Genomic DNA, 27,906 nt, shown 5'->3' on the forward strand with positions numbered 1-27,906 from the left:
TCAGTAGTCCTCAGTCAGTCTCTCCGTCTCAGAGGGCTGGATCTTCATCTCAGCCTTCTGGGCCTTGGCCTCGTACATCTCCCTCCTGCTGGCCCGCCTGAAGAAGCCACACTGGGGGAGGAGGGGACGTGGGGAGGAGGAGGGGGAGGGTGGGGGGGTTAGGGTGATGGGGGCGGGGTTAGATAGGTGGCTAAAACAGACGCTAGTCACTGCCGCTGTGAGGCTGTACAGTACAGACGGTACCAGAACATAGAACAGCCAGGTTTGACTGTGCTGATACTGTACATGCATACATACATATATACATACATTTACATACATTTATATACATATACATACATACATTTACATATACATACATTTACACATACATACATATATACATACATACAAAAAAACAAACAAGCTGAGATGAACCCTGGACTGGGCCGCGGGGTTAATGCAGGTCAGAGGTCACTCTTTCCTCTCACCTTCCATAGTATGAGGCTGATGACCCCCAACAGTAGGATCCCTGCCACCGCGGCAACGATGACGATCCAGAGGGGGACCTGGTAGGGGGCCTCCTCCCCCAGCTCTGGGTCTATGTTCACTGTGAACTGGAGAGGACGGGGACATTAATCCCCAAGGGGACGTTTTTGAAGACGTGCAATACGCCGTTATCAAGGTCAACACCATAATTGATCAATAACTAATTGTCATCATCATCATCATCATCATCATCATCATCATCACTACACTGACCTCTCTGGTCATACTGTCCATCTTTATGGTGGGTTTGTCAGTTATCAGTTTCAATGTGGCCTGTCCCTTAACCGTGACTCTCAGAGCATTGGAGTAGTCCTGTAAAACACACACACACACACACACACACACACACAAGGAATTACAGCACAGCAGGAGGCTCATTACAGTCATCCCAGTCGCTCCTTCTATTGACCTCTCACCTCTAGCATGGTGCTGTTCCACACGCGCGACCTGACCACGATCTCGGCAGCCTTGGACATGTTTTTCAGAGGACAGGTGAACGTCACGCAGCGGGCCGTCCTCTGGGAGCAGTCCTTCACGGGGACAGAGAGAGACCACAGTAAATGTGCATGTCCTGCCATCCATCATCCGTCCGTCCGTCCGTCCGTCCGTCCGTCCGTCCGTCCATCTATCCATCCCTCCATCCATCCATCATCCATCCATCCATCTATCTATCTATCCATCCATCATCCATCCCTCCATCCGTCCATCCGTCCCTCCATCATCCATCCCTCCACCCATCCATCCATCCCTCCGTCCCTCCGTCCGTCCGTCCGTCCGTCCGTCCGTCCGTCCGTCCGTCCGTCCGTCCGTCCGTCCGTCCGTCCGTCCGTCCGTCCGTCCGTCCGTCCGTCCGTCCGTCCGTCCGTCCGTCCGTCCGTCCGTCCGTCCGTCCGTCTATCTATCTATCTATCTATCTATCTATCTATCTATCTATCTATCTATCTATCCATCCATCCATCTCTCCATCCATCCATCCATCCCTCCATCCATCCATCCATCCATCCATCCATCCATCCATCTCTCCATCCATCCATCCATCCATCTCTCCATCCATCCATCCATCCATCCATCCATCCATCCATCCATCCATCCATCCATCCATCCATCCATCCATCCATCCATCCATCCATCCATCCATCCATCATCCATCCCTCCATCTGTCCATCCATCCATCCATCCATCATCCATCCCTCCATCCATCATCCATCCCTCCCTCCCTCCCTCCCTCCCTCCCTCCCTCCCTCCCTCCCTCCCTCCCTCCCTCCCTCCCTCCCTCCCTCCCTCCCTCCATCCATCACCCATCCATCCCTCCCTCCATCCCTCCATCCATTCTTCTATCCATCCATCCGTTCGTCCATCCATCCATCCATCCCTCCATCCACCGTGCGTTGGTCCCATGTGACCAGTGACCGTCGCGGAGGACGCAGACGTCTCACCAGCAGGAAGGTTTCCTTGCGCGGCCCCAACACCGTAATGGCCGCCTGCGGCTCGATGACCTGAGGCCTGCTGATGTCATCGTCCACCTCCCTCTTGGGCCGCCTGCTCCTCCTCTCCGAGAGCTGGAGGGAGAGAGAGAGAGATGGACAGGACAGGAAGGAGAGGTGGAGAGAGGGGGAAGGGAGAAAGGAGGAGAGGATAGGTGGGGGCCAGAGAGAAGGAGAGGAGACGAGAATAACGAGGAGGAAAAACCACATGACATCATTTTAATAACGGCCTTTGAGATGAAGGCATCTATTTAGACCAGACTGCTTTTTATCCTCCCAAAATATCATTGACCTTTAAAGTCTATATCTGGAAGCAGACATAATAGTGTGATCTTTTGTAGACACTGTTTGTGCGTAAGGTTTATACGCCCCCACAGATCCACAGTGCAGTCATACAGTAATGGGTGTGTATTCTACATTTTGTGAGCTACATCTATTTAGTTATCTCATATCAATGACTTGTTTTGATGAACACTGTTTCTAAGAGACAGTGGACTGTAGAGCATGAGTATACATACAGTACTGTGCAAGGTTAAAACGATAGAAAGAAAGAAAGAAAGAGAAAGAAAGAGAAAGAAAGAAAGAAAGAAAGAAAGAAAGAAAGAAAGAAAGAAAGAAAGAAAGAAAGAAAGAAAGAAAGAAAGAAAGAAAGAAAGAAAGAAAGAAAGAGACAGAGAGAGAAAGACAGAGTCTAAGGTCTCTGGTCACTCACAGTGAGGTTGAGGAGGTTGACGATGTCGCCGGGCGGGACACAGTGGCTCTCTGCCGTCCCTGTGATGACGATCTCAGTCAGGTAGAGCAGCCACTTCCCGTTCATCACCTCGAAGGGCCACTCAAACTCCACCGCCAGGGTCCCCAGGTCACCCAGGGGCTCACCCCTCACTGCCACCTGGTGGTGGGAGGGTGTTAACGCAACGCACTCTGGGACACCAGTACAGCACAGTCAAGGGTTTTAATTAGTGGCTTTAAAATGCTGACAGTGACATAAAACGCTGGCGGCTGTGGCTCAGTGGTAGAGCGGGCCGTCCAATGACCGTAGGGTCGGTGGTTCGAATCCCGCCTCCTCCTGTCCACATGTCGAAGTGTCCTTCGGCGAGACACTGAACCCCAAATTGCTCCCAATTAGCAGGCTAGCACCTTCCATGGCTGCTGCCACCATTGGTGTGTGAATGGGTGAATGAAAGGCCTTCATTGTAAAAATAAAAGCGCTATATAAGTGCTGTCCATTTACATAAAGAAGATATGTTATGATACTCTTTACACTCTATGTTTAGTTATCTCAAATAACTCTCTTTCCATGACAGAATACCCCACCTCGGCATAACACTAAAAGCTTAAATTACAGGCCACGGACCTAAAGGAAAAACAGCTCATCGAGCCCTATAAGGTCACCGAGTGACTCACCTTAAAGGTGTATTCCACCAGACTGCCCACATCGCTGGTGGTTTGCATGGCCGACTCCCCCATCACCTCACCACTGAAGTGGCTGAGCAGAGAGTTCTCCACTCTGGCCGACAGAGAGGAGGAGAGGAGGAGAGAGAGAGAGAGAGAGAGAGAGAGAGTTAGTTAGAGAACATGTATCTGTCCCAAACAAAACTACCTTTTTTTGGGGGGGGGACCAGAAAAAGAACGTTCTTTCTGCACATTTGAACATGTTTACACTCATAGACCCTCTTGTTTTTAAAGAACACTGTTTCTAAGAGACGGTGGACTGTACAGCATGAGTATGCATACAGTACTGTGCAAGGTCAAAACGAAGAGTAAGAAAGAAAGAAAGAAAGAAAGAAAGAACATTTAAACAGGTTTACACTCATAAACCCTCTTAACATAGCATTGCTGAATGCAATGACGTAAAAATGTGCACAGAAAAAAAATATGAGTGTAGAGTGGACTAGGGCATCAGTGTAGGTGAGCAGATGAATGGTCTGTAGTAGATATGGAGGCTGGCGCCGGTGTGTGTGTGTGTGTGTGTGTGTGTGTGTGTGTGTGTCAACGCTCACATGCTGAAGGAGCTGAGCAGCGTGTTCTCGATGAGCAGCTTCACAGGAACGGACGCCAGGTCGGCCTGCTCGCTCAACCTGGGGACAAGAACGCCACGCAGCTCAGGTTAGCTCGGGTCATCTCGGGTCATCTCGACGGCTCGTACGCCGCGTCATACACAGTACTACACCATAACGTCACCCAGATAGCAAGCGGATCTGGGCCATATACAGGCCAGATCTGGCCCTTGTGGCTTAGTTCTGGCCCATATATGGCCCAGATCCGCTTGCTATCTGGGCATCCTCCATCATCATTACCGACGGCGTGAAATCAAAACTATTTTGTCTCCTGCGACTTACGTGGACAGCAGCAAGTGAGACACGACCTCTTGTGTGTAGAGGGTGATCCCTGACGTCTCGAAGATGAGCTGCAGTGAGACCTAAGGTGAGCAGGGGTTAAAGGTTAGACGGCGGTCCTCGTATCGCCCTGTAGACGGCGGGATGGCGGCGCGTACGGAGGTGGCGCGCTTACCTTCTCGTTGCTCCGCAGTGGATTCCCCAGTTCACACATGACTGTCTCCTCGGCACTGCACTCTACATCGGGATCCTGCGCACACACACACACACACACACACACACACACACACACACACACACATCAAGGGTCCCTCCTGTGTTTAATGCTCCATTTAAAGCTCCATTACAGCCAGCAGATGGTCAATACCAGGGAGAGCTTTTGTCTTTGGCGACATTCCGTACAGCGTGTGGGTGGAAAAGAACTGGAGTTCACACAGTGTGTGTGTGTGTGTGTGTGTGTGCATTCACTGTTAAATGTGCCATCGGAGAGCCTCATTAAGTGGCTTCACGCATTCTAAAGCGGACACAGACAAACACTTACAGTAGGTTATAGCAACTAACTCAACACTGAAATGACTCCTTCATAATGTGTAGTCCCACGCTACAAGAGTCCATCCGACTCTCTGCTGCCCCCCGGTGGACCCACCTGGGATCTGACCCCGGAGTAGCTGAGCGCGTGAGGGATGGTGACGTTGAGCATGGCCTGGTGGGCGTCCTCCGCCACCTTCCCTGGGCGGGGCACGTTGGTCACCTCCACCAGCAGCATCACCTTCTTCACATCACTGCTATACTGGAGCACCTGCTGCTTGCCCTGACTGCGAACACACACACACACACACACACACACAAACATTCGTTTGTTCATGAGAGATTCAAATGTGCGTTGTATGAGGAAACCATCCACAGCTCCCATCTCCCATAATCCCACACACCTGGAAAACGGTTTGAGCTTCTCATTAGCGAACTTGGCCGTCAGGCGCAGATTACTGGTGCACTTGTTGTCTGAGCCGCACTCCTTCTGGAAGTTGATCTGAACGGGGAGACAGAACACCGCGGGTTTCACGCACCCCATCCAAACAATCGAACGGTGAACTCTATATTACGTTAAAAGGCTGAGGCGGGTACGAGGAGGCGCGAGGAGTGAGGAGGCGCGGGGAGCGAAGGAACGGTACCTCCACTCTCTCCGTGAGTTTCTGTTTCTGGCTGAGGATGGGGAAGGAGTCCAGGTTCTGGAGGGAGCGTCTGGCTTTGGGCTTTTGCTCGTGCAGAGACACGTTGAGAGAGAACACCACCGGCTCCAGTTTGTCCCTCACAGGCCTCTGTAGGGAGTACAATTAAGAAAGTGGTCTTTTTTTTCCCATCAGTGTACAATTGAGTGTATTCATTCAATAATAATAATAATAATAATAATAATAATAAAATAAAAATAAAATAAAAAATAATAACAATAACAATAACAATAATAATATTAATAATAATAATAACCATTATTGCTATTATTATTATTATTATTAAATAATAATAATAATAATGATACAATCATAATAATAATAATAATAATAATAATTACAGGTCAAAGTACAAATGTCAAGTGTGTGATTCTGGATGTGAGTGTGTGTGCGAATCCCGTATTACCTCGACGTGGAGCTCCAGCACCTTGCACTCGACTTTGGGGGAGGGCAGGGTCAGCAGGCCCGTGTACGTGTCGTGCTTGCTGAGCAGGAAGCGAACCCGGGGGCTCCGGCGGTCCCGGTCTGCCTCCACCGTGTACTTCACCGCTGCACAGCACAGGGACATGCATGTATGTACAGGATGTATGTATGTATATATGTATGTATGTGTGTATGTATGTATGTATGTATGTATGTATGTATGTATGTATGTATGTATGTATGTATGTATGTATGTATGTATGTATGTATGTATGTATGTGTGTATGTATGTATGTATGTATGTATGTATGTACGTAGATGTCTATGTAGTTATGTTATAAAAAGAAAGTTAACTCACTGATGTTCTTCTTCAAGTCTTTGTTCCCATTGCTGAGTGTGTAGGAGAAACACACCGTCACACTGATACTGAAAGCACAGAGCAGAGAAGGGTCCAGAAATCATTGCTTGTGACTATTGATCGAGCCAATCGCCACTGACATTAAAATCGTATGCTACTTCACAGTCTGTATCTAACAGGTACAAACATAAAACATTAGCGAAGTGCTTGAGAATTCTCACCAAGCCTTTTTCCCAGGGGGGCACTGGCTCGGGTCAACAATCTTTGGCTGCACAACGAAGTTCTTGGAGAGATGCATAACTGGACGAGCCCTGGAAACGACCAATAAAAATAAACATTCACACAGTGTTAAACATCCAGAGATAGATGTTGAGAAGGAAGAGGACCAAAAGTGTGTGTACCACAGGCGTGCTTGTGTACTTGTAGTTCAGACATAATCCCTTGAACCCCTCCCATCCACTTCCTCACCTGAGGAGAGCGATGCGATCGTCCAGGGAGCCCACCACAATATCCGGGTATTTGTTCTCATCCATGTCTATGCCCCCGTTGATGGAGTAGCCAAAGGTCTGGAATCCACTGTTTACTGACTTCCCTTCAATCACCTACAGGGGGCAATGAAGAGTCATAAACCGCCCTGAACAATACAGCGAGTTGGCCTTGCAGTGTGGCCTGGAGGAGCAGTGTTCATTTTGACACCTGTTTTTACACCACTTCGTTTTGTTTTGCTTCAAATGCTTGTTAGTTTTAGTGACATGTTGTCATTTCATCCTGATTGTGTCTAGTTCTGTCAAGTTGACTAAATCTCTGGTAATTTCTCTCTACTCAAAATGTTTTTAGTCACATTTTTTCCATAGAAAATGGCTGGGCTTTATATGTGCTGGCTTGCCAAATTAATTAAAGGTTTATCACAGACAAAGGAGGCTATGCCTTTTTATTTTTCTCCTTTTCGAACGTCTAACATTTCTCCTTATGGAACTGGAACAGCGGACCTATGTGTGAGTTAGTTGGGGTTCTGGAGTAAGGGAACTACCAACCAATACTTTCTTTAGTGTGATGCTCTAAAATGTTGAGTTAAATTGAAAACTGAATAAACTCAGCTCAATATTATACTGTATTTTGTTAATTTTTGTGGAAATATAACAAAGTTTGCTTTAATGATTAATCTCTGATTAATCTCGGAAAAGACGATTCATACCTGACTGGGTTCCTCAGAAATGCCTTGCTTGCTTCCCATCCATATATAAACCTTCCCAGTTTCATGGAATGGGGCCCCAACTGCAAAGTCTATGAAATAAACCATGATACGAGATGAATGTTAAAAATACCTACTCAAATGTCATCAAACTAATTAAAAACGGTTCAATAAGGATAATACAGTAATATAGCCCAGTCTGTCTCTGGCTCAATTTGAGCTCTGTGAAGCCCCTGTGAGGTGTGTATCTGTGCACTAGATGGCAGCACCACACCACACTGGCACATTTGCAATGGCTTTGGTCCATTGTAAAGTATAAAAGTAAGCCTACTGATTATCAGCTAGGTTCCATGGGCCTTTTAGGCTATAGGCTAACTGAGACAATTCAAATGCTTACCCTTTAAAATACCGTTGAGCATGAAAAAGTATTTGTCCAACTCTAGGTAATTATCACAATAACACTGTGATGACCTCGTCAGTGGAAACCAAAGGCGTTTATCCCGCCTTTATCCAAATAGATCTAATATGCAGTGTATATCACTTCCTGAGAATATTGCTAAAACTATTCTAAACATACCGTTCTGTGTATAATGTATTTGTGTTACCTTGGAAGCCATCTTGATTGACATCTCCGATGGCTGCCACGGCGAAGCCGAACGCAGATCCCTTAGGGCCCTTCAGAACGAGGCTGGGGCTCTTCTGGAAGGAGCCGTTCTCGTTCATGTACACGTACACCGCACCTCCCAGCTCCTTCTTCCGGTCGAAGTAGAACGGGGCTCCGACAATCAGGTCGTTCCAGCTGGAACAGCGACCAGGTAAGGGCGCAAGAACACATGAGCACACGTTATGCCACATCCCCATCATCATGTGAACCCCTAAAGGACAGGTTCGGAATTCAGCATTATAAGCCACTCAAATCACTCTGGGTGGCTCAAACTCCAGACTCATAGAAAACATCCAAAATGTTCCCAATGAGTCTGGTTTACCAGGCTGCCTGCACTATGCACTCAAAAGGTATCCTTTTTAGATTGCACTCCTCAATGTAATCTTTAAACCTGAGCTCTCTGACGTGATAAGAAAACATGCGGACCAAAGCTCAGGGCCTCATTCATGCATGAAAGGAGTGTGCAGCACACATGCCCAGGCCATGACGTCATGACGGATGCCTTATTTGGCGTGGTGAAAAGATGAAGGAAGTCTTTTCAATTCTACTAGTGCCTAAATTCTTGGAAAAACTGCCCAGACGGGGATTAGCTACAGACCAATCCATAGCACAGAAATAAGCACAGACCACAGTTACGTATGGCTTCCGAGATAGCAAGCGGATCTGGGCCTTATATGGGCCAGAACTAAGCCACAAGGGCCAGATCTGGCCTGTATATGGTCCAGATCCGCTTGCTATCTGGGTTATAGGCAAACGTGGGAGTTGTTTATGGGGTGATGATATAGATGTCAGTGTAATGATGTCATAATTGTGTTGACATTCTTTGAAAAATAACATGAACTGACGAACTATTGTACATAGTCACTCTGTTCTCCAATCATTTCTAAGTGTTTGTATGTTTAATGTCAGAAAAGTGCAGATTGCTTGCTTGCATATGGCGTGCAAAAAAATCAACTATAGAATGTGAATTCCCGAAAAATGCGTGGTGACATACTCGTCATTGTTGAGGTCGGTGACAGCCAGACTGTTCCCAAAGTAAGACCCCACTTGCTCCCCGGGGAGGGTGAGTGCATCCACCAGGTGGGTGTCATCCTTCTTGCCCAGGGTCACCGAGCCCTTGGACTCGTCCCTGGGAGACCCCGTAACCACAGTGTAGCTGTCTCGACTCAGCAGCTTCCTGTCTTCGTAGACGGAATAACCTGCGGTCGAAAAAAGAGCCCAGACATTATAAAAACATTGGAATGCTACAGTGACATGGCATTCATGTCAGTACAGTAGTATTCTGTGGTGTCCCTAAACCTTTCAACGCTAAGGTCAACGTTGACTTCCTGTGATACAGTTGCCGCTATTCTAAACTGAGTGAGCACCACGATTCAGAGAACACAGTCACACAGTAATTCCTCTTTATGGTTCCTCACTCAATTCACACTGTCAGAGAAGTGCGTATCCTGCCCCGGATAGCAAGCGGATCTGGGCCATATATGGGTCAGAACTAAGCCACAAGGGCCAGATCTGGCCTGTATATGGCCCAGATCCGCTTGCTATCTGGGGCTGTATGGGAAGTGGTTACGTTTAAGAGGCTTTTCAAGCAGGACAGCAGAGTCTTTCTTTAAGAATATTAACACTATGATCTACAGTAACTAGCATGGCTGTCAATTGTCCTGCAGACGGTTAACGCGGGAGACGTACCCATGTAGCTGTATCTTCTGTTGTTCAGCTGTGAAAAGTCTTTGACGTTGGAGTCCCAGGAGTTGGCTGGATCGGGGTCCCTCCACGTTACGTGAACGTTGCCTGTGTAAAAGGCAAACAACATCGTAACTCTCTTCTTGAAAATGGCTCAATATAATGTACAGCATAGCCGAAAGCTCGGGCAGGCTGTTTTTCTGTCGCGAATGTCCCCTAAGAAAAGCGAAGCGTCGGTATGCGTCGATAGTGTGAAACACAACACGTTAACTACAACGTCCATCTGGGCGCACCATATGAAGGCTAGTCCTTCGCGTGGCGGACCTGGGTTCGATTCCCGGCTCGGACCTGGGTTCGATGCTCGGGTCCTGTGCCGCATGTCCCCCCCTCTCTCTCTCCCACGTTTCCTGTCTCTCTACACTGTCCTATACCATTAAAGCTGAAAAGCCCTAAAAAATATCTTAATATTTTAAATAAATATTAAGTATTAAATATTTAATATTTCCAAAAAATATCTACAACGTCCATCTCTCGGACTCCGTTAACCCTTCGGTGCCCACCTTGCCAGTAGTAGCTGCCCGTGGAGCCGATGTAGACGTCCGTCTCGGTCATGCCCGCCGAGATGCCCATGTTGCACATCCCCTCCAGCTCCACGTCGAAGTTGGGGTTGCACACCTCGTAGCTGTAGACCTGCCACTCGTCGTCGGGGTCGTAGGTCAGGTCGTTGCCCCTGACGTAGCACCTGCCCACCATGCGCCTCTGCTCCTCCGTGCCCCCCTGGACCACCTTCACGTAGCGATGGCCGCACGCCTGGACACGACAGAGAGAGAGACAGAGACAGAGACAGAGACAGAGACAGAGACAGAGACAGAGACAGACAGACAGATAGACAGATAGACAGATAGACAGATAGACAGATAGATAGATAGATAGATAGATAGATAGATAGATAGATAGATAGATAGATAGATACTTTAGTGATGGCGTTTCAGCAGTGGAATTACAGCAAGGAGGGCAAAGAAACACTAGATCCAGAGTAGTAGCCTAAACCAGAGGAAGAACAGGGACTATATTAATATACACCCATATGTACAGCATGTGAACAGTAAAGAATTGAATTTAAAAAATACACACATCCATTGTGTATAAATAGATATACACATACAATAGATATGTCTAGGAGGACTCATATATGTATTCTTAACCACGCCATGACATATCGTCAAGTTTCTGACCCTTCTGACGTTTTCGACACACAGACATTAAAACAGACATTTAAGACACATCCTATCCACTGACAGTGTCCGGTGAGAAGAGGGTGGGGTCTCACCAGCACGCGTCCGCCCGCCTGCTCTCTCTGGCTGGCCACCGTCACGCCCAGCCACATCCCCTCCACCATCTCAGAGGGGTCCGCTGTGCACGGAGGGGGAGACGCGTGTTCACGGGCAGAAGACCACCAACATGCCCCTCAAGACAGTTGGGCGTCTGTATATACAGTAATAAACTGGAGTGTATGGAAACCCTGCTGTATCTTGTACACTCCGCTCAAACTATCGGCAGTGGTTTTTTGTTCACTGTGAATAATATGTGTGTGTGTGTGGGAAGGTTAAGCGCGTGAAAATGTCTGATGTTCAGGTAAATGGTAAATGGACTACACTTATATAGCTCTTTTCCACCTTAGCGGCACTCAAAGCGCTTTACAATGTCCTCTCATTCACCCATTCACACACCAATGGCGGTAGCTGCCATGCAAGGTGCTAACCTGCTCATTGGGAGCAATTTGGGGCTAGGTGTCTTGCTCAAGGACACTTCGACATGTGGACAGTCGGAGCTGGGATTCGAACCACTGACCCTTCAATCATTGAACGACCCGCTCTACCAACTGAGCTACAGCCGCCCCAGGTACTAACTTTGAGTCCTAACAAAACAGATAAAGCAGGTGAGACTTTTCAATTTTCTAGTTATTACAAAGACTGACATTGTGCTTTCAGGTGTGTAAAACTAAAACACACACTAGCGTTATGATGACTGTGATAACTGGCATGAAAGCGAGACACCTAGAAGACAAAGACTGCTAAGTTAGAACCGCCGTGCGTCAAGCCCAAACAGGACAAGTACACCACAAAAATTCTTGTTGTCTGCGTCAATACCCCAACATCAAACGTAAATCCCTTATTATGGTTCTTACTTTCTGCCTCCAGGGAACCATGCACCCCCGTGGGTACCCGGTACAGTCATAAAACTATCTGTAGAACTGTCAATTTAGAAGGTTGCGCTCTCAGACCAATCAGGAGCAGGTTAGAACACGTCTTTGTCAGGGAGGGCAGGTAAGGGGTTAGTTCGGGAGGCGGGGGGATTTGGGCTTTGTGATGATTTGATACGCTGACTTTTGTGAGCAGGGAGGAAGGATCAGACTGACTCTAGATTGAGTAAGAGATTAGAAAAACGGTTGGATATATGAGGAAATGTGGGTTACTGGTGGTGCGGTTCAGCCACAAGAACGGAAGTTATTTATCTCAACATGAATCATTGCCACTGGGGGAAAGCATGACGCTTGTCTTTTAAGAGGCGAGATAGCTAAGATATTGACTACTTTCACATACTGCAGTGGCACATGTTAAGGTAATCTCCACTCTAATAAGTCTATTCAAGAGCTTTTCTGCCATGTTGAAACCTACAGGATGTCATCCATTTATAGAGGTAACCAATGAGATTGAAGGATAGTGGCGTCATGGTGACGATGGCGGGGCTTACTTGAGCTGACTAGGTCCATCCTGGAGCAGTCGGAGGTTTCCGTGGTGACAGGGCAGGAGTAGATGGCGCCCGTCTCATTGACGTTCTGCAACGAGAAAGCTTTCTCCTTAGGAGCTCCTGCTAGAACCCTGGGGATAGATGGACAGACAGACAGAGAGTCAGACAGACAGGCAGGCAGGCAGGCAGAAAGACAGACAGGCAAAGTCAGGGAGAGACAGAAAGGCAGGCAGACAGAATGACAGACAGGCAGAGAGACAGACAGGAAGGCAGACAGACACACACACAGACACACACACACCAGATTAGATCAATGCCATTTCCATCTCCACACACAGAACAACACAGAAAATACAGTTTGATCATTGACGCAGTCACTCACAAAACTCAACATTTACAATGTTGATGTAGAACACAACCCAACCTTTAAGTGAACAGAGTGAGACGTCTTTGACTCAATACTGTTGTGAGCTCATTTCACGATAGCAGCTCAAGGTGAGATATGGTCAACACCCTACTGCCCCACCTCATCACACACTACAACCCCGCCGCCCCCCCCACCCCCCCCACCACCAAGGGTCTCCGGCTGAATGAGCGTTCACAATGACCTGACCTCTAAAAAAAAATAAAACCTCTGAGGGCAGACAGATGAAAGAGTGAAGGAGTTGGAGCGCAAACCCGGCAAGCCCAGACAGGATGCCATCTTAGGGAGCCAGCCCTGTACTTTATCCTCCCACCTCATACCCCAGCCAAGAAGCTTTGAAGTGGGGAGATTGTCTACCAGGGACAGGTCCTGTGGGTAAATACAGCGTTCACAGCCAGGGTTAGAAGTATTAGCCTCCATTCACGTATGTGAGCCTAGTATTTTGTCACATTTGTATGACGCATGGGTGGCCGTTAGCTGTAGTTACAGTGTAACAGTATTTACAAATTTGCATTTGTTACCACCGCTTAGGCTACCAGTGTTTGGATGGTAAAACGTTGGTCCTGCTACCACTATTTTAGCTGAATAACGTCGACAGGAACACAGAGAATCAAACTGTTTTTGGGGCCTCAAGGTGCCGGCACAATCCTGAACAGAGTTGTGCTTCGGAGCAGAGGCAGAACTGGGACACCAAGGAGCTGAACACTCAGCTTCCTACCGCACTGATAAGATGGAGGAGTAAACATAGATATGAAAGGCCCTTCTACTGTAAAAGACCATGGCCTCGCCTGCTGAACAGGGAGATATGACTCTAAAAATGTCTTGCATCTATCAACATGGTTTCTACTGTCAGTTGTTTTACTAAAGCTCTTGAATAGTTTCATTTTTTTCCCTTGAGGAAAGCATTTGAGTTTGACACTCACCAGGTGAATGTTCAAAAATAAAAAAAAATCTAATAAAAAAAGGACATACATCATAGCATTGCTCACCGTGAGCCATACCTGAGTTGCGTGGGGTTGTGGGTTGTCTGAAAATGAAGGGTTGTGTCTGGTGTATATAAAAACGCTGAAGATTAAGCAGATTGTGAGTAGCGTGCCTGGCACTGCGCCTCACACAAGCTCTTGTGTTTATTCATACCCACACCATTCACGGTTAATGAGTACCTTTCTTACACAACCATATCAGCTACAACAGACCTGGGAGCCTTTACTGTACATTACCTTTGCTTTGTCACACAGTATAATAGTGAACCTAAACAGATTCTCAAGTCTGCTTTTCCTCTCTGGACCAAGTTAATTCAAGCTGGAGGGTTGAAGCTAGCCCTAACAACAGATCCAGGATCACATTACCCCATTCCGAATTCTAACCTACACCATTAGTGCGCCGAGGAATATCTGACCTTAGATCAGGTGATGTGGGACAACCTTAACGGAATTCATAATTCAGCCTTTGCGGTTACACAGTAAACTGCGACCAGCTGTAGCTGATAAGAGGTGTGAAAGAACCTGTCTGCGAGAGTCTGGCCTTCCAGAGGCGCCGCGGTCCTCCCTAGGAGCACAGGACTGACATTCTCCAGCCACGGCCGCACCACTCCAAACAGGACCACAATTATCCCCCTTTCCTCCATATACCTGCAGGCATTATCATCCATTAATCAATTACCTTGCCAGGGTGACGACAAACAGTTAAGAGCCGAAATGGTCTCTCAGTTGCACACTGTTCCATGTGTTTCCAAAGGCTGTGAGGGAAAAAGGATGGCTCCATTGTTGGGGGTAGAGTAGCCTTGGCTCTAGTAATCACTCAGAAATAGACTCTCTATCTGAGATTCCACAGATGTTTGGGGGAGCAGCAGGACTGACAGATATGCAGGGAATTATGGGGCATGAAGGAGAGGCCGTTATGTCAGTGGTTCGTTTTGAGGGCCGTGATACAGGGGAGCCTTCTTTATAATTCGATGTGTGTGTGTGTGTGTGTGTGTCAGTGAGGGGAATGTGTGTGTGTGTGTGTGTGGACTGGAATGTACAGTGACTCAACTGAAAAATGATTCACAATCATAAATCAGGGCCACGCAAAAAGTTAATCAACTGAAAAACCTACAGCAAGAGACTAATGGAATTAGGACTTTCGAGGCTAATGGGAAAACGCCATTAGAAGAGATTATCTAGGATATATCAACACCCAGGCTGCATTCTGCTCATTGTGAGAAAGTAAACAAGATGGTACACAAAAACAGGATTCATTATTGTTTATTGTTCATTATTGCAAAAAAAAGAGAAATTGGAGCACTAGAGTCCAACACTAATCTAGGCAATGAGAAGAAAGCAAGGGCTTGGCTAGCTAGCTGTTTGTTATTGTAGCACACCTCCCAAAAATAATAGTGGTCCAGTTTGATTCACACAGACATACAAAATGTTGAGAATATCCACACCATCCCTCGCCCTACTGCCTGGCCCACATGGGTCGGGTCACCCCTGTTTGTTGTGGCAATTCAGCCCAGTCGCTAGTCTTCCTGTGAGGTACAGGTGCCACAGTAACTGTGTTGTAAGTGGCACACGTTGTAAAAAGTAGCTAATGTAAACTATAGAAGCTAGAGACAGATAAATAAAACAAAACCGTCTGAGAAAATGTCGCTTTTTTTCAAGCAGCGTCCTCAGAGAGGCGTCGGGTTTGGAGCTAGCCTTGGCAGTTAGACTAAAGAGCAACACAACATTCTCCCTCCCGACCTTCACACACGCTGATAGTCTCCCATTCCGAATGAAAACAATGGGCCCGCACACAGAATCTCCCTCCCTGCTCGTCACCTTGTAATAAAGTGTCTGAATCCTCGGTGTGACTCAGGAACTAGGAGCTAGGAGGCTACATTCCAACTCGGAGGACATGTTGAAATCCGCCCCTTGACTGGCTCGGCCGTAGCTAAACCAAACATTTGAAATAGCTCACGCCCCACAAAAGGTGTGTTGCCACATTCTCGACGTTTGGTGGAAAAACACTCGAAAAGGGAAGCAGAGTTCGACAGGCCTGAATCAGGCTCTTATCGCCTTTTTAGGACATTAAAACACTTCAGCGGAGAATTGCTGAGTCACAAAGTGCATTCTCATGCCAGATTAAACAAAGAAGACCTCAATTAAGGTCTTCCCAGCCGTCTCCTTCCCAGCCTCAAACCTAACAAGTGTCTAGCGATACCCAGGCGATACCCAGGGAAGGCCCAGCAACGGCAACTGTTAGCGAGAGAACTTAAACGGACAGTTGGAGTGGGTATTTCTGACAGACTTGTACAGACGAGCAGCTAGAGACGATGTGCAGCACTGGTCCGACAGGGAGGGCCCAGAGAGAACGTAATCTCCGTCAGGGAGCATCTATCTCCATCCATCTCCGGCCAAAGCTGTTCCCAGATAAGGCCTGACACGGCTCTGCTGGAGACGGACGATGGCCATCGCCCCGGCTGGCATTCCGCCTAAAGTGCCTGGAGGTGTGAGTGTTTGAGAGAGAAAGTGTGTGTGTGCGTGTGTGAGAGAGAGTATATTCCTGCCTATATGTGTGTGTGTGTGTGTGTGTAAGAGTATATGCCTGCTTATATGTGTGTGTGTGTGTGTGTGTGTGTGTGTGTGAGAGAGAGAGTATATTCCTGTCTATGTGTGTGTGTGTGTGTGTGCGCACCAAACAGGTGATTGATCACATGTCCTGATAAGCTCCAGGGGAAACCTGTTTTCATTGTCTTCCAGCGTCTGGGGGGGTGGTCTTAGATCTGGCTTACTGAGCGGAGGTTTGGGGGGGTGGTCTTAGATCTGGCTTACTGAGCGGAGGTTTGGGGGGGTGGTCTTAGATCTGGCTTACTGAGCGGAGGTTTGGAGGGGAGGTCTTAGATCTGGCTTACTGAGCGGCACTCATCAGAGACTCATGAGACATAAGCATAGAAGCATGAGACGTTAGCATAGCTTTTAATGTCTCTTTTATAATGCACTTCACTCTTACTATTTCTCAATTGTTATTTATGTTTTGGTTTTTAATGTCTCTTTTGTAAAGCACTTTGAACTGCATTTTATGTCACGAAAGGTGCTCTATAAGTTTATTATTATGATTATTATTATTATACAGAATCACCAGCAGCACCCAGGCAGGACAGTACACCACCACGAGGTGAAACAAGACACAACTAGATATTATGATAAAAAAAAGACATCGCCTGAGGTAATATGAGCCGAGACAAGCGAATAGACAACTAGCTTTATAGGAACGACCGAATCGATTCCCGGAAAAATGTTGTCGCTTGACCCGATTAGACCTGATAAGCTAATAGATGGGAGTAATACTGAATATACAGTAGTGACTCAATTTGCAGATTCAATTTAGCATTAGAACAAGGGGGACCGGGTCTATGATCTAGTTATGTCTTTGTAATGGTGCAACAGCTCGTTTGGAAGACGACGTTATGTCTCATGTGTCATGAGAAGATGGCGTTGGAACAAGAGCTCATGTTAGAATGTTCCAGGAGCATGCAGTCCAACAGTCCAGACAGCAGGCCTCACGTGAGTCCATTCACTTCCCCTCCGTCAGTGTGTGTTTGTCTGTGTGTGTGGGGAGGAGTGAGGGGATTAGAATGAGCCTGAGCTCAGTCATAATGTACTGCTACACCGAAGTAGCGCTTTTCATTTCATTTGGTCTCAGATACACATATTATCCTCTATGTCTTTTCCCACCCTAGAACACTCACCAGAGTGAATACAACACCTCGAGACTATATAACCTGTCTATAACCATCTAGAACAACTCGAGACTATATAACCTGTCTATAACCATCTAGAACACCTCGAGACTATATAACCTGTCTATAGCCATCTACATCTACAACACCTCAGACTATATAACCTGTCTATAACCATCTACATTTACAACACCGAGACTATATAACCTGTCTATAACCATCTACATTTACAACAACGAGACTATATAACCTGTCTATATCCATCTACATTTACAACACCTCAAGACTATATAACCTGTCTATAACCATCTACATTTACAACACCTTGAGACTATATAACCTGTCTATAACCATCTACATTTACAACACCTTGAGACTATATAACCTGTCTATAACCATCTACAACACCTCGAGACTATATAACCTGTCTATAACCATCTACATTTACAACACCTTGAGACTATATAACCTGTCTATAACCAACTACATTTACAACACCTCTAGACTATATAACCTGTCTATATCCATCTACATTTTCAGGAAAAAAAAACAAATCTTCTGGAGACACACACTCTAGTCTATTGCTTACAGAATACCTTTTACGTGAGTGCATACTGCTTGTAGACTATTCTGTGTGAGCTTCGCAGTTAACACATTCTGTGTGTACACACACACACACACACACACACACACACACATAGCACATAGCTGGCAGATGAGTCTTCACACAGCAAACACTCACCAGGGGGCTGCAGTCAGGGTTGGACCACCTGTTGCCAGTGGAAATGTGGTTGTCACACACACACACACACACACACACACACACACACACACACACACACACGAACGCCAACAACATTATTCACCACCTGGGACACACCCAGTGCCATGCTGCTGACCGTCCGACGGACAAATGTTTCTCATTCATCAGGGTTTCAACAACCTTTAATGCTCATTACAAACGGCATCTTAGAATCTTGGTTATGAGAAAGTAAGTATTGACGGCAGCTTGCGTGGAATTCTGGGACCACCAGAGCGACCACACACCCACCAACACAAGAGCAACTCAGAGCAATGCCTTCGGTGGATAGCATATCATAGCATATCATACAGTACTGAGGTGCTTCGTTCACCTGGGCCTTCGATCATCACCTGGGCCTTCGTTCACATGGGCCTTCGTTCACCTGGGCCTTCGTTCACCTGGGCCTTCGTTCACATGGGCCTTCGTTCACATGGGCCTTCGATCATCACCTGGGCCTTCATTCACATGGGCCTTCATTCACCTGGGCCTTCGTTCACCTGGGCCTTCGATCACCTGGGCCTTCGATCACCTGGGCCTTCGATCACCTGGGCCTTCGTTCACATGGGCCTTCGTTCACCTGGGCCTTCGTTCACCTGGGCCTTCGTTCACCTGGGCCTTCGTTCACATGGGCCTTCGATCACATGGGCCTTCGATCACCTGGGCCTTCGTTCAACTGGGCCTTCATTCACCTGGGCCATCGTTCACCTGGGCCTTCGTTCACATGGGCCTTCGTTCACCTGGGCCTTCGTTCACATGGGCCTTCGATCACCTGGGCCACCGTTCACCTGGGCCTTCGATCACCTGGGCCTTCGTTCACATGGGCCTTCGTTCACATGGGCCTTCGTTCACCTGTGCCTTTGTTCAACTGGGCCATCGTTCAACTGGGCCATCGTTCAACTGGGCCATCTTCACCTGGGCCATCTTCACCTGGGCCACCGTTCACCCGATGTTTGCTTACAGTATTTCGGTGTGAATGATGAGCCGGTGAGTGGTGGTTAGAGGCGAGCCGCTGACTGACACAGCTACAGAACCAAAGACAGGGAATTCTGAGGGCAGCTAGTGGCCAACCAGTAATCGCTCACGCCCGAACAAAACGATTCGATGATATCTCCTTAGACGCCGTCAAAATGAAACATCGGAGGAACTCAGGTTTGCTTACTGTACCAACATGGAACTCCGCATTTTTAAAGCTACCGAACTCGAAAAATGTCTTGATTTCAGCTAGGTTTCTCCAGGCTAACTGACTGCAACTGAAGCCGTAGGGAGTGGGGAGGGAGAGCGAGCTAGGCCTTTGTTTACCTGCTCCTCTCACTTCCCGTCTTCCAAGAGATACTTTTCACACCGTACCACTGGTCAAACACCGCTCCGCCTCACCATGCTGTCTGTCAGACATTTTAGACGGCATTCCAGGCAGCGCTTGAATGCAAGCGGGGAATACAAGAAGAGAATTGAGGCATCACTGGGATCAATAGTGAGTGGGTCTTCCGGCAGTATGCCGCACGGTTTAAAAGGAAATGTCATATAGTCTGTACTTGTCAGGAAGGAAGAGTGGTCTACCACTGTGTGAACACACACACACACACACACACACACACACAGACACACACACACACACACACACACACACACACACCTGTCAGGGGCATCTCAATTAGACAAACATCCTGTTTGAAGACCACAACCTGCCTTGGTGAGTGGTGACAAAAGAGCAAACTCCGAGCCTGGTAATAAAACATGTGACATAGTAGGGTTGCTACATGGTACGCATATCCCTACGCTGGACAGAACAATGTAATGACACTGGACGACCGTTACAGCGTTTGTTGACAGTGGGGCCCCCCTGCTTCTGCAAACGCATTGAGGTGCCATAAACCATTAGTATACTGTAGCACGAGCCCCAATACACACACACACACACACACACACATGCGCGCGCTCACAGCTCTGTGGACCACAGACACATGTTTCTAGGTGTCCTGGGAGATGTTTGGTCCCAGTTCCCTAATCTTTACGAGACTGCAAAATCAGTGGCCTTATTTGGGCTAACCAGGGCCGTGCACTTCCACCCAGATGCAGACATCCCTTAAAGAGCTGTAAATAGTGGAATTTACAACAGGCGAACCCTGGGATTACCCTTATTGACCCCACGCAAGCGGGATGCAGGTGGAACCGCTCAGGGGGATGACAAAGAACAACAAAGAACACTGACAGCGGAGACTCTGCTAGCGACTCTGCTAACATGTTTGGCTAACGCTAACCTAATCTACTGTAGTTAGCCTAGCATTGTGTGATTGGGTTTCTCTCTTAGAATACAACCTATATTTAAGCAATAAACCACGAGAGGCCATGTGTTATAGTGATTTTATAACAGCTAGGGGGCGTTGTTAGGCACGACGCGAATCGGAATGCCTAAAACCCCCCTATCTATTATAAAATCACTATAACACACGGCCTCGAGTGGTTTATTGCTTTTATACAATGGTTACTACAGCTATTAGTGTAAAATAAACACACAGCAATGTAAAATATTAACATTTATTTAATTCCGCCAAGCAAAATAGTTCCCCTAACAGACGGGTTGCCAAGCAACAACAACAACTACAATGCATTGTATCAAATGGGAGGCGCATTCATACTGAAAATGGAATGATATGCGGTCCCAGGTGTGTGTTACAAAGTATTTTAACACGGCTTCCAGCCAATCAGAATCAAGAACCAGAACTAACCGTTGTATAAGTTTACATATTCAGGCTTGAATACTTGCCATCTTTGCAGTTGAATGCCTGTTAAAATCTGACTGAAGAAATACACCTATACTACAACATTACTAGCCTATTTTTAATTTGAGTAAATATGATGCGGCATGTTTGTTAAATTAGAGGAGAAACCACTAGTCACCTCATTCATATTCCCCTATACAGCCTATACAATGTGGGTGTTGAAAGACATAGGTCACATAGTACATACCAAAGGTAAACGTACCCCTCACTATCATATTACCTTCAGAGATGAAAAATGACATGCAGAAAGAGCTAGATAGCATGTTGCTCCCTTGACGACCATACACCCATTAACCCCGAGGTAACACTGTAGGTGTCTCCGCCGTGCTGTTTCAGCGTTTGGACGAGCACGGGAGACAAAGGCGGTGTTCCTGTTGTGTTGGGTAAGGAGCAGCGTGTTCCCCGCGGGTGCTTCCTAGTGAAAGGCCCTCTGGGGAGATTCTCCATGGCTGAGGTAGTAGAGAGCCTCTGCTCCCGCTGGGACTCATTTCAGGACGTTGTTAGAACCTGTCAGTCATGGTGGTGTAACACAGGCCCGGCTCAGCCATGTGGTCCCTTGGGGATCGGTTACAGCCAATAAATGCCACTGTGATTATTGTCGATCACCATGGATAACCATGACCTTAGTTGAGGCGCTGCAGTTTTTTTTTTTGTTAAAGTCTGTATTGAGTTTAGATGGTAGTCTAAAGTAGCCTCGTTCATCTTGCGATTGTCAACCCTGAGCAACATCGATCAAAGGATATGTAATAAAAGTTTCAGCATTACTGTGCATGTTCTGAAACTTCTCTTGGCAACAGCATTGGCGATGGTGCTATGCACTGAGAGCTGACCTAATGGATTGTTCCGGAGCTAATGCACGAAAACAGCAGACTAACAGAAAGGGAAGCAAAGCTGGCTTAATGCATTTAGGATCATTATTGATAAGGACTACATCTTTTTTTTCCGTACCATACAGCATCTCTGACTCAGCACTCACAGATTCAGTAGGTGCTGTAGAGCCTATCTGTGTTATTCTCTTATACATGTACTGTATATATACACAAATATAACTGGATTTATTATTTCAAGTTTCTTATACTACCAAAAGTAACCTTTGAGTATAAAGTATCTGTCACCAGGACTTTGTAATGTATCACTGTGCACTGTCAGTGTGGGCTGTCATGTCATACATGCGTGTACGAGGTCCTACTGGACAACACGGCATTCTTATCACAGAAACTTGTCACTGTAGCGTGACACTAGTACTTTGAAAGGACCTACTTCAGAGACAAGGACTACTGCTATTACCCTGGCATGGAATGTTGGACCCTAGCCAAGTCCGAACTCATCCTCCCCATCCCTCCTACTCTGTTATGGTGCATCATGGGAGCACTTTATACAGTATATACGTTATTCATAATTAACTTTCTGTCCTAATTCTTTTGTTAGTATCTGTGTTGGTTTTTATTAGGACCAAGAGGGGGAACGCTGCTCTGGCAGTTTTGTATGACATTCTCTTGTTGACATAAACTTCACAAAGGAGTAGGGTGACATAGAGGTATGAGGTTTAGGCTGGTTGTGAAAGCAAAACACAGAGCATTTGAGGAAACTGATTTTTTCTTTAAAAATGGATACTTGTCACAACACATCTGCTGTGTGTGCGTGTGTATGTGTGTATATGTGTGTGTTTGTATGCACACGTGTGTGTGTGCGAGTCATTCTAATCTACACTTCTGTGGAGAAAGGGGAAGGCCCCGTCCAATTAAAAGGCAGAGTTTCATGGCCTTGGGCCACAGCCCTTAGACGGCGATAAACTGGCGAAGCTTCACCTCTCCGCGCTGATTAACGCTGGGTCTGGGTCTGAGGAATCATGACCATCGATTGGCCAACCCAGGAACACTGAGGTTGGTCAACTTAGCATGTGCCAAAAAGTGACAGATCAGCTTGTCTGTCTGCTGAAGGTCATGGCAAGGCGCATCCAAGATGGATTAAGTTTCAGAAAACGGGGATGGCATTCTTGAATCTCCCCCTACAAACTCCGCACCGTGGTCCTGCCCCAACCTGCAACCTGGCAGGTTGCGAGTGTGCAGGGAAGGGTGAGACATTCCACACATGCCACGGGGTCAGGGGCCTGGAAGAGCCAATGAGAGGCCGGCTGGTAGCCTGGTCCCTCCCCCTTGCTCCAATGAAGAACAAAAAGCCCACAGACCCTCCACAGAAATCTCTAGGTAGTATGACGGTTAGGGGAGGGAGGGGGGCGGAGAGGGAATGCCATGTATTGGCATCAGGTACTGGGGATGAGCAGGGTGCTGCCCCAGTGTCCAGGCCATGGATAGTGTGGTTTGCTCAAGGGAATTGACCTCCCATCTCCCCCACTATGGTCAGGGAGATGAACGCACAGCACTGTATCTGGAACCAGTCAGATTGGATAATAGCATTCCACTTGCAAAAACAATCTTAAGTTCTGTTTTATTGCATGAGTTAAAACTCTGTTAGTTCGTTCATCCTAACCTCTGTCTGACACGCACATATTTACACAAAAAATGTCAGCTTTTTTCATTTTGGAAAGAGTCACACTGGCTCTCTCTCTCCAGTAATGGGGAGATGTGTGTAGTGAGGTTTGTGGGCAGCCCTTTGCTGTGGTGAAACTAGACAGACGCAGGGTTAAAGGGCCATACCGGTCTAAATATGATTTGATCTCCTTAAAATAGTCACCCAACGTATATCACATTACCGCTATCAATTTTCCGAAGCAAAGCTCACGTTAAAAGATGTTTGCATATTTACTTACATTTCAAAAGTTGAACGTGATGGCTTCAAAAAGTATTTTTAAATTATTCCCTTGTTGCGTTGACAAACTCGCCCCAGTTAGTTTCAAAGAGTTTTCAGTCGTTTTTATTTTATATTATTTTCGTTTGAATCTGTTGAACTCCTGCGCTGTATTCTCTAATCCACCTACGCTAGATTCTCTACCCAGCGCTCCTAGCAACGGCTACCATGTAAACAGGAAGAAGACAGACCGTTGGCTGCCCAAAGAGGGTTAAAACTAAAATAATAAGTACTGAAAATGATTTGAAACTAACCGGGGCGAGTTTGTCAACCCAACGAGGGAACAATTTACAAATAGGCTTTGAAGCCATCGCGTTCAACTTTTGAAATGTATGTAAAACACGAAAATGCAAATATCTTTTTAACATGAGCTTTACTTTGGAAAATGGATGCGGTAGTGTGATACGTTGGGTGACTAGTTTTAGGAGATCAAATCATATTAAGACCGGTATGGTCCTTTAAGAGACCAGAAAACTCAGACAGCACATAGAACAGACAGCACAGTGACCCCCCCCCCTGACTCACACAGTCCAGTGACCCCCCCAATCTGACTCACACAGTCAAGGCAGGACACTGCTCTGTCTCTGATAAATCCATAACATGGCACGTTAACTAAACTACAAACTAATAACACATGCTGCTCTGGATACACAAACTCCATGCCTGACTGGAGCAAACAAAAATCTAATTCAACTAGGACACATATACATACTGTATATTTGATTATGCTCCTTTCTATATAAAGACACAGGCGACTGAGTTTATTGACATGGCTAATTGGCTAACATGTCTTCCACACCTTCAACCAGTACAGGTAACATATTGTCTATTTTTCCTATTGAAGGGTAGAGCTTGAAAACAATATCGACTGTAGGTTCACGGACCACTTTCTCTCTGCCAATAAGTCATTGTGTTCCAGCAGGGTTTTTCCCCCCACAATCCCTATGAACGTCTCCCAAAGTCCCTTTGGTCCCCAGCCTCATAACCAAGGCCATGTGGCCCCCTTCTTGGGTTGCAGGTTCTGGACTGTGGCACCATCCCACAGGGGACAGGGCCAAGATGGAGGATCGATCAAGTGTCAGCTGTGCATGTTCTCAGACTTCTCTTGGCAACAGTATTGGCGATGGCAGTGCTCTCCAGTGAGAGAGCTACGGCAGGGCGATGGATAGCTGACACCTGATCGATCTGCCTTTCTACAGGCTACGTCGTAAAGGTAAACTACTCCCTAACAGCCCTCGGCTAATAACAATGTGCATGAATTACTGGCCAATAGACTGTTTTATTGTGAAACACAAGCTGACCTCCAACTCGGTTGAGTGCAATCGCCTCAGGGCACAAAAGAATGAGCGTTGAGGTTTTCTTTGTGTTCTTTGCTCGGCTGCGAGGTACTGTATCCCTCGAGCACACGGCCTACTTAGAAATGAGAGTGATAAGTGCAAGGGACAATTGTCTTGAGGTAATGCTGCTGCTAACTTATATCCAGGTTCAAAAACAGCACCATGTAGTCCCTCTCCTACGACGGAATATCCCTTGAGGGTGCACTTTATTAGAGGCATATGACTCCTTTAAGAACACACAAACCACAAGCCTGCAGGCTGCAGCACAGCTCACCTGGCCCACCTGTTTCACCTGCAGCTAAAAGCACGGCCCATTCAAAGAGAAGTGCGGCTCGCATTTACAGCCGACACAGACTCCACACTTTTGATCTCTTATACAGGGCAAAGGGACCTTTAAATTCACTTTACAAAATGAATGCCTTGTTTCAGAGAATTACTACAAGAGTATGCGTTTTAAGCAGGCGTAACAGTTATGGAAGGATAGAAGGTATTGCATGGCTTGCTATGCCAGTCAGAAAAATACGTATTCGATACCCTAGCTTTTTTCGTGCAGGAGACCGTGGAAGAGGTCCATATAAGGAAAAGCACATACTACATAAGGACATACAAATAGGGTACTATAGTGGAAGAAAAACCCTTTAGTTTCAATGTTCCGTTTTTAACACTTTCGCTCATAGTGTCCTTCAAAATTATAATAGCCTACAGCAATGCAATTTGAAAGTTTTGACATTAGTAGAAACGTGGAAAAAAAAGAGAAATCAAATAGGCATTTATTCTTGAATTCTATTTATGAATTGTAGTATTTTCTACTAACTGTAGTATTTTCTGCATTATTGTATACATTGTATGTATTGTACTGTATGTTTTAGTTGAGGACTCTTGGAAGACTAGCCGATGGCTAAAAGAGATCCTAATAAACAAACAAACAAACAAGCTATGGTCCATGGTCATCAGGTGAGCATGCGCACGCTTTCTTTCATTAAATGAAAGAGGTGTTCTTTCACCTTCAACCAGTACAGGTAGGACTTCTGTCTATGCACAGTTGCACACAAAGAGTAACGATATTGGCGCATCTTTTTTTCATGAATCGCGTAGCCTTCACGCAGCAAGGGGTGATCTGACTGAAGATGAATCACGTTTAACGTCTCCGAAGTGTCAAATAATACGCCTTTGGTTATATCAGACGGGACAGTCACAATTGCATCATGGGGACATTGAATTATAGTGCCATTTGACGTAGGCAATGTCGTAATGTAGGTAATGGTCGAAGTGAAGGAAGCGGTGCGCGGTGACAGGTGTGAGGTCTGACGTGTTGGACAGGAGATTTTGTGAGCTTTCATGCAAAATTGAGATTTAGCCAACTCAAGTGGTTAAACTATCAACAACGAAACTTTGAGTAGGCCTATACCTTCCCAAAACATTTTGAAAGGCACATAGGCGACATTGTTCGACGTCAATATAGGCTATAACCCTTCGAGTGACATATGCACAATGTGGAACATAGGACGAGGATACAGACGAGGTTTAAAGAGATGCGACCGTATACTCACAGGTATTTCTTGGACCCTTGCGTTTGAGTATGCAGGGCTACTGAGAATCCAAAGAAACTGCCCTTGGTTTCTCCTCGTTTGATAACTGGGAACCGTTCGTCTATATTAAATCCAAAGCAGGTTTGAGTCACATATAACACAGTCAAGACCCCACGCAGTATACGATGTTGGGCCATGTTCATTCCTTCCCGCTGCTCCACGGTCTCCGCGGGACTGGTAACAGGTTTGCACCGAGGTTCCACACAGGTATGGTTCTAAAATACGAACTCCATTGAAAAACGTCTCTCCCCTCTCGTCCTGTGATCGTATCTGCCTAGGTGTCGGTGTGTGCCTCCCTCTCTCTGTGCTCACTCCCCTCCCTCCTCCTCCTCCTCCTCCTCCTCCTCGCCTCTCCTCCACACCCATTAGAACGAGTAGCCCACACACAATTAAAACCTGCCAGCACTACTTTCACCAACTCTTCCGGTGTGGATTGGATGCATGCATACAGAGACAGGAGTGAAAACTACTCCGAGTGAATTATGGCTCGGTATATAAAGCTGAACGTTACTTCAGTAGCAATCACACTCAAAGCGATTAAATAGAAAATGCATTCACAAGAGACTCTCATTCAACCATCTCTCTCTCTCTCTCTCTCTCTCTCTCTCTCTCTCTCTCTCTCACATGCGTGCGGACGCACGCACAAATCCACCTGTTGAATGTAGCTTTCCAGCTGTAACTTCCCAACTGAATTTCAGATTTTATGGACAGATTATTTTTTGTAAGAGATGATTCTATTCACATGAATTGCATTAGTTATTTAAACAAAAATTGTGCACTGCAGAATAATTGTGCCGAGTATATTAGCGGTCCATT

At 46.5% G+C, this 27,906-nt stretch overlaps 1 protein-coding gene across 1 annotated transcript; it reads right to left on the bottom strand.

Moving 5' to 3' along the window:
• On the bottom strand, positions 1-27,227 carry itga3b (integrin, alpha 3b; the record flags this gene model as incomplete). The annotated part of the gene is made up of 25 exons (XM_084459863.1): positions 1-111; positions 471-596; positions 742-840; positions 945-1,058; positions 1,965-2,087; positions 2,725-2,901; positions 3,417-3,519; positions 4,013-4,090; positions 4,352-4,431; positions 4,524-4,598; positions 4,995-5,163; positions 5,281-5,378; positions 5,521-5,667; positions 5,984-6,126; positions 6,359-6,426; positions 6,580-6,669; positions 6,827-6,960; positions 7,554-7,642; positions 8,156-8,349; positions 9,209-9,413; positions 9,904-10,005; positions 10,458-10,707; positions 11,228-11,310; positions 12,652-12,779; positions 27,052-27,227. 25 exons carry the CDS (start codon positions 27,225-27,227, stop codon positions 1-3), a joined length of 3,162 nt encoding a protein of 1,053 aa, XP_084315989.1.
• Between the last annotated feature and the right edge of the window lie 679 nt (positions 27,228-27,906).

The sequence above is a fragment of the Borostomias antarcticus genome (genome assembly GCF_949987555.1).
Source record: "Borostomias antarcticus genome assembly, chromosome: 29".
Lineage (NCBI taxonomy): Eukaryota > Metazoa > Chordata > Actinopteri > Stomiiformes > Stomiidae > Borostomias > Borostomias antarcticus.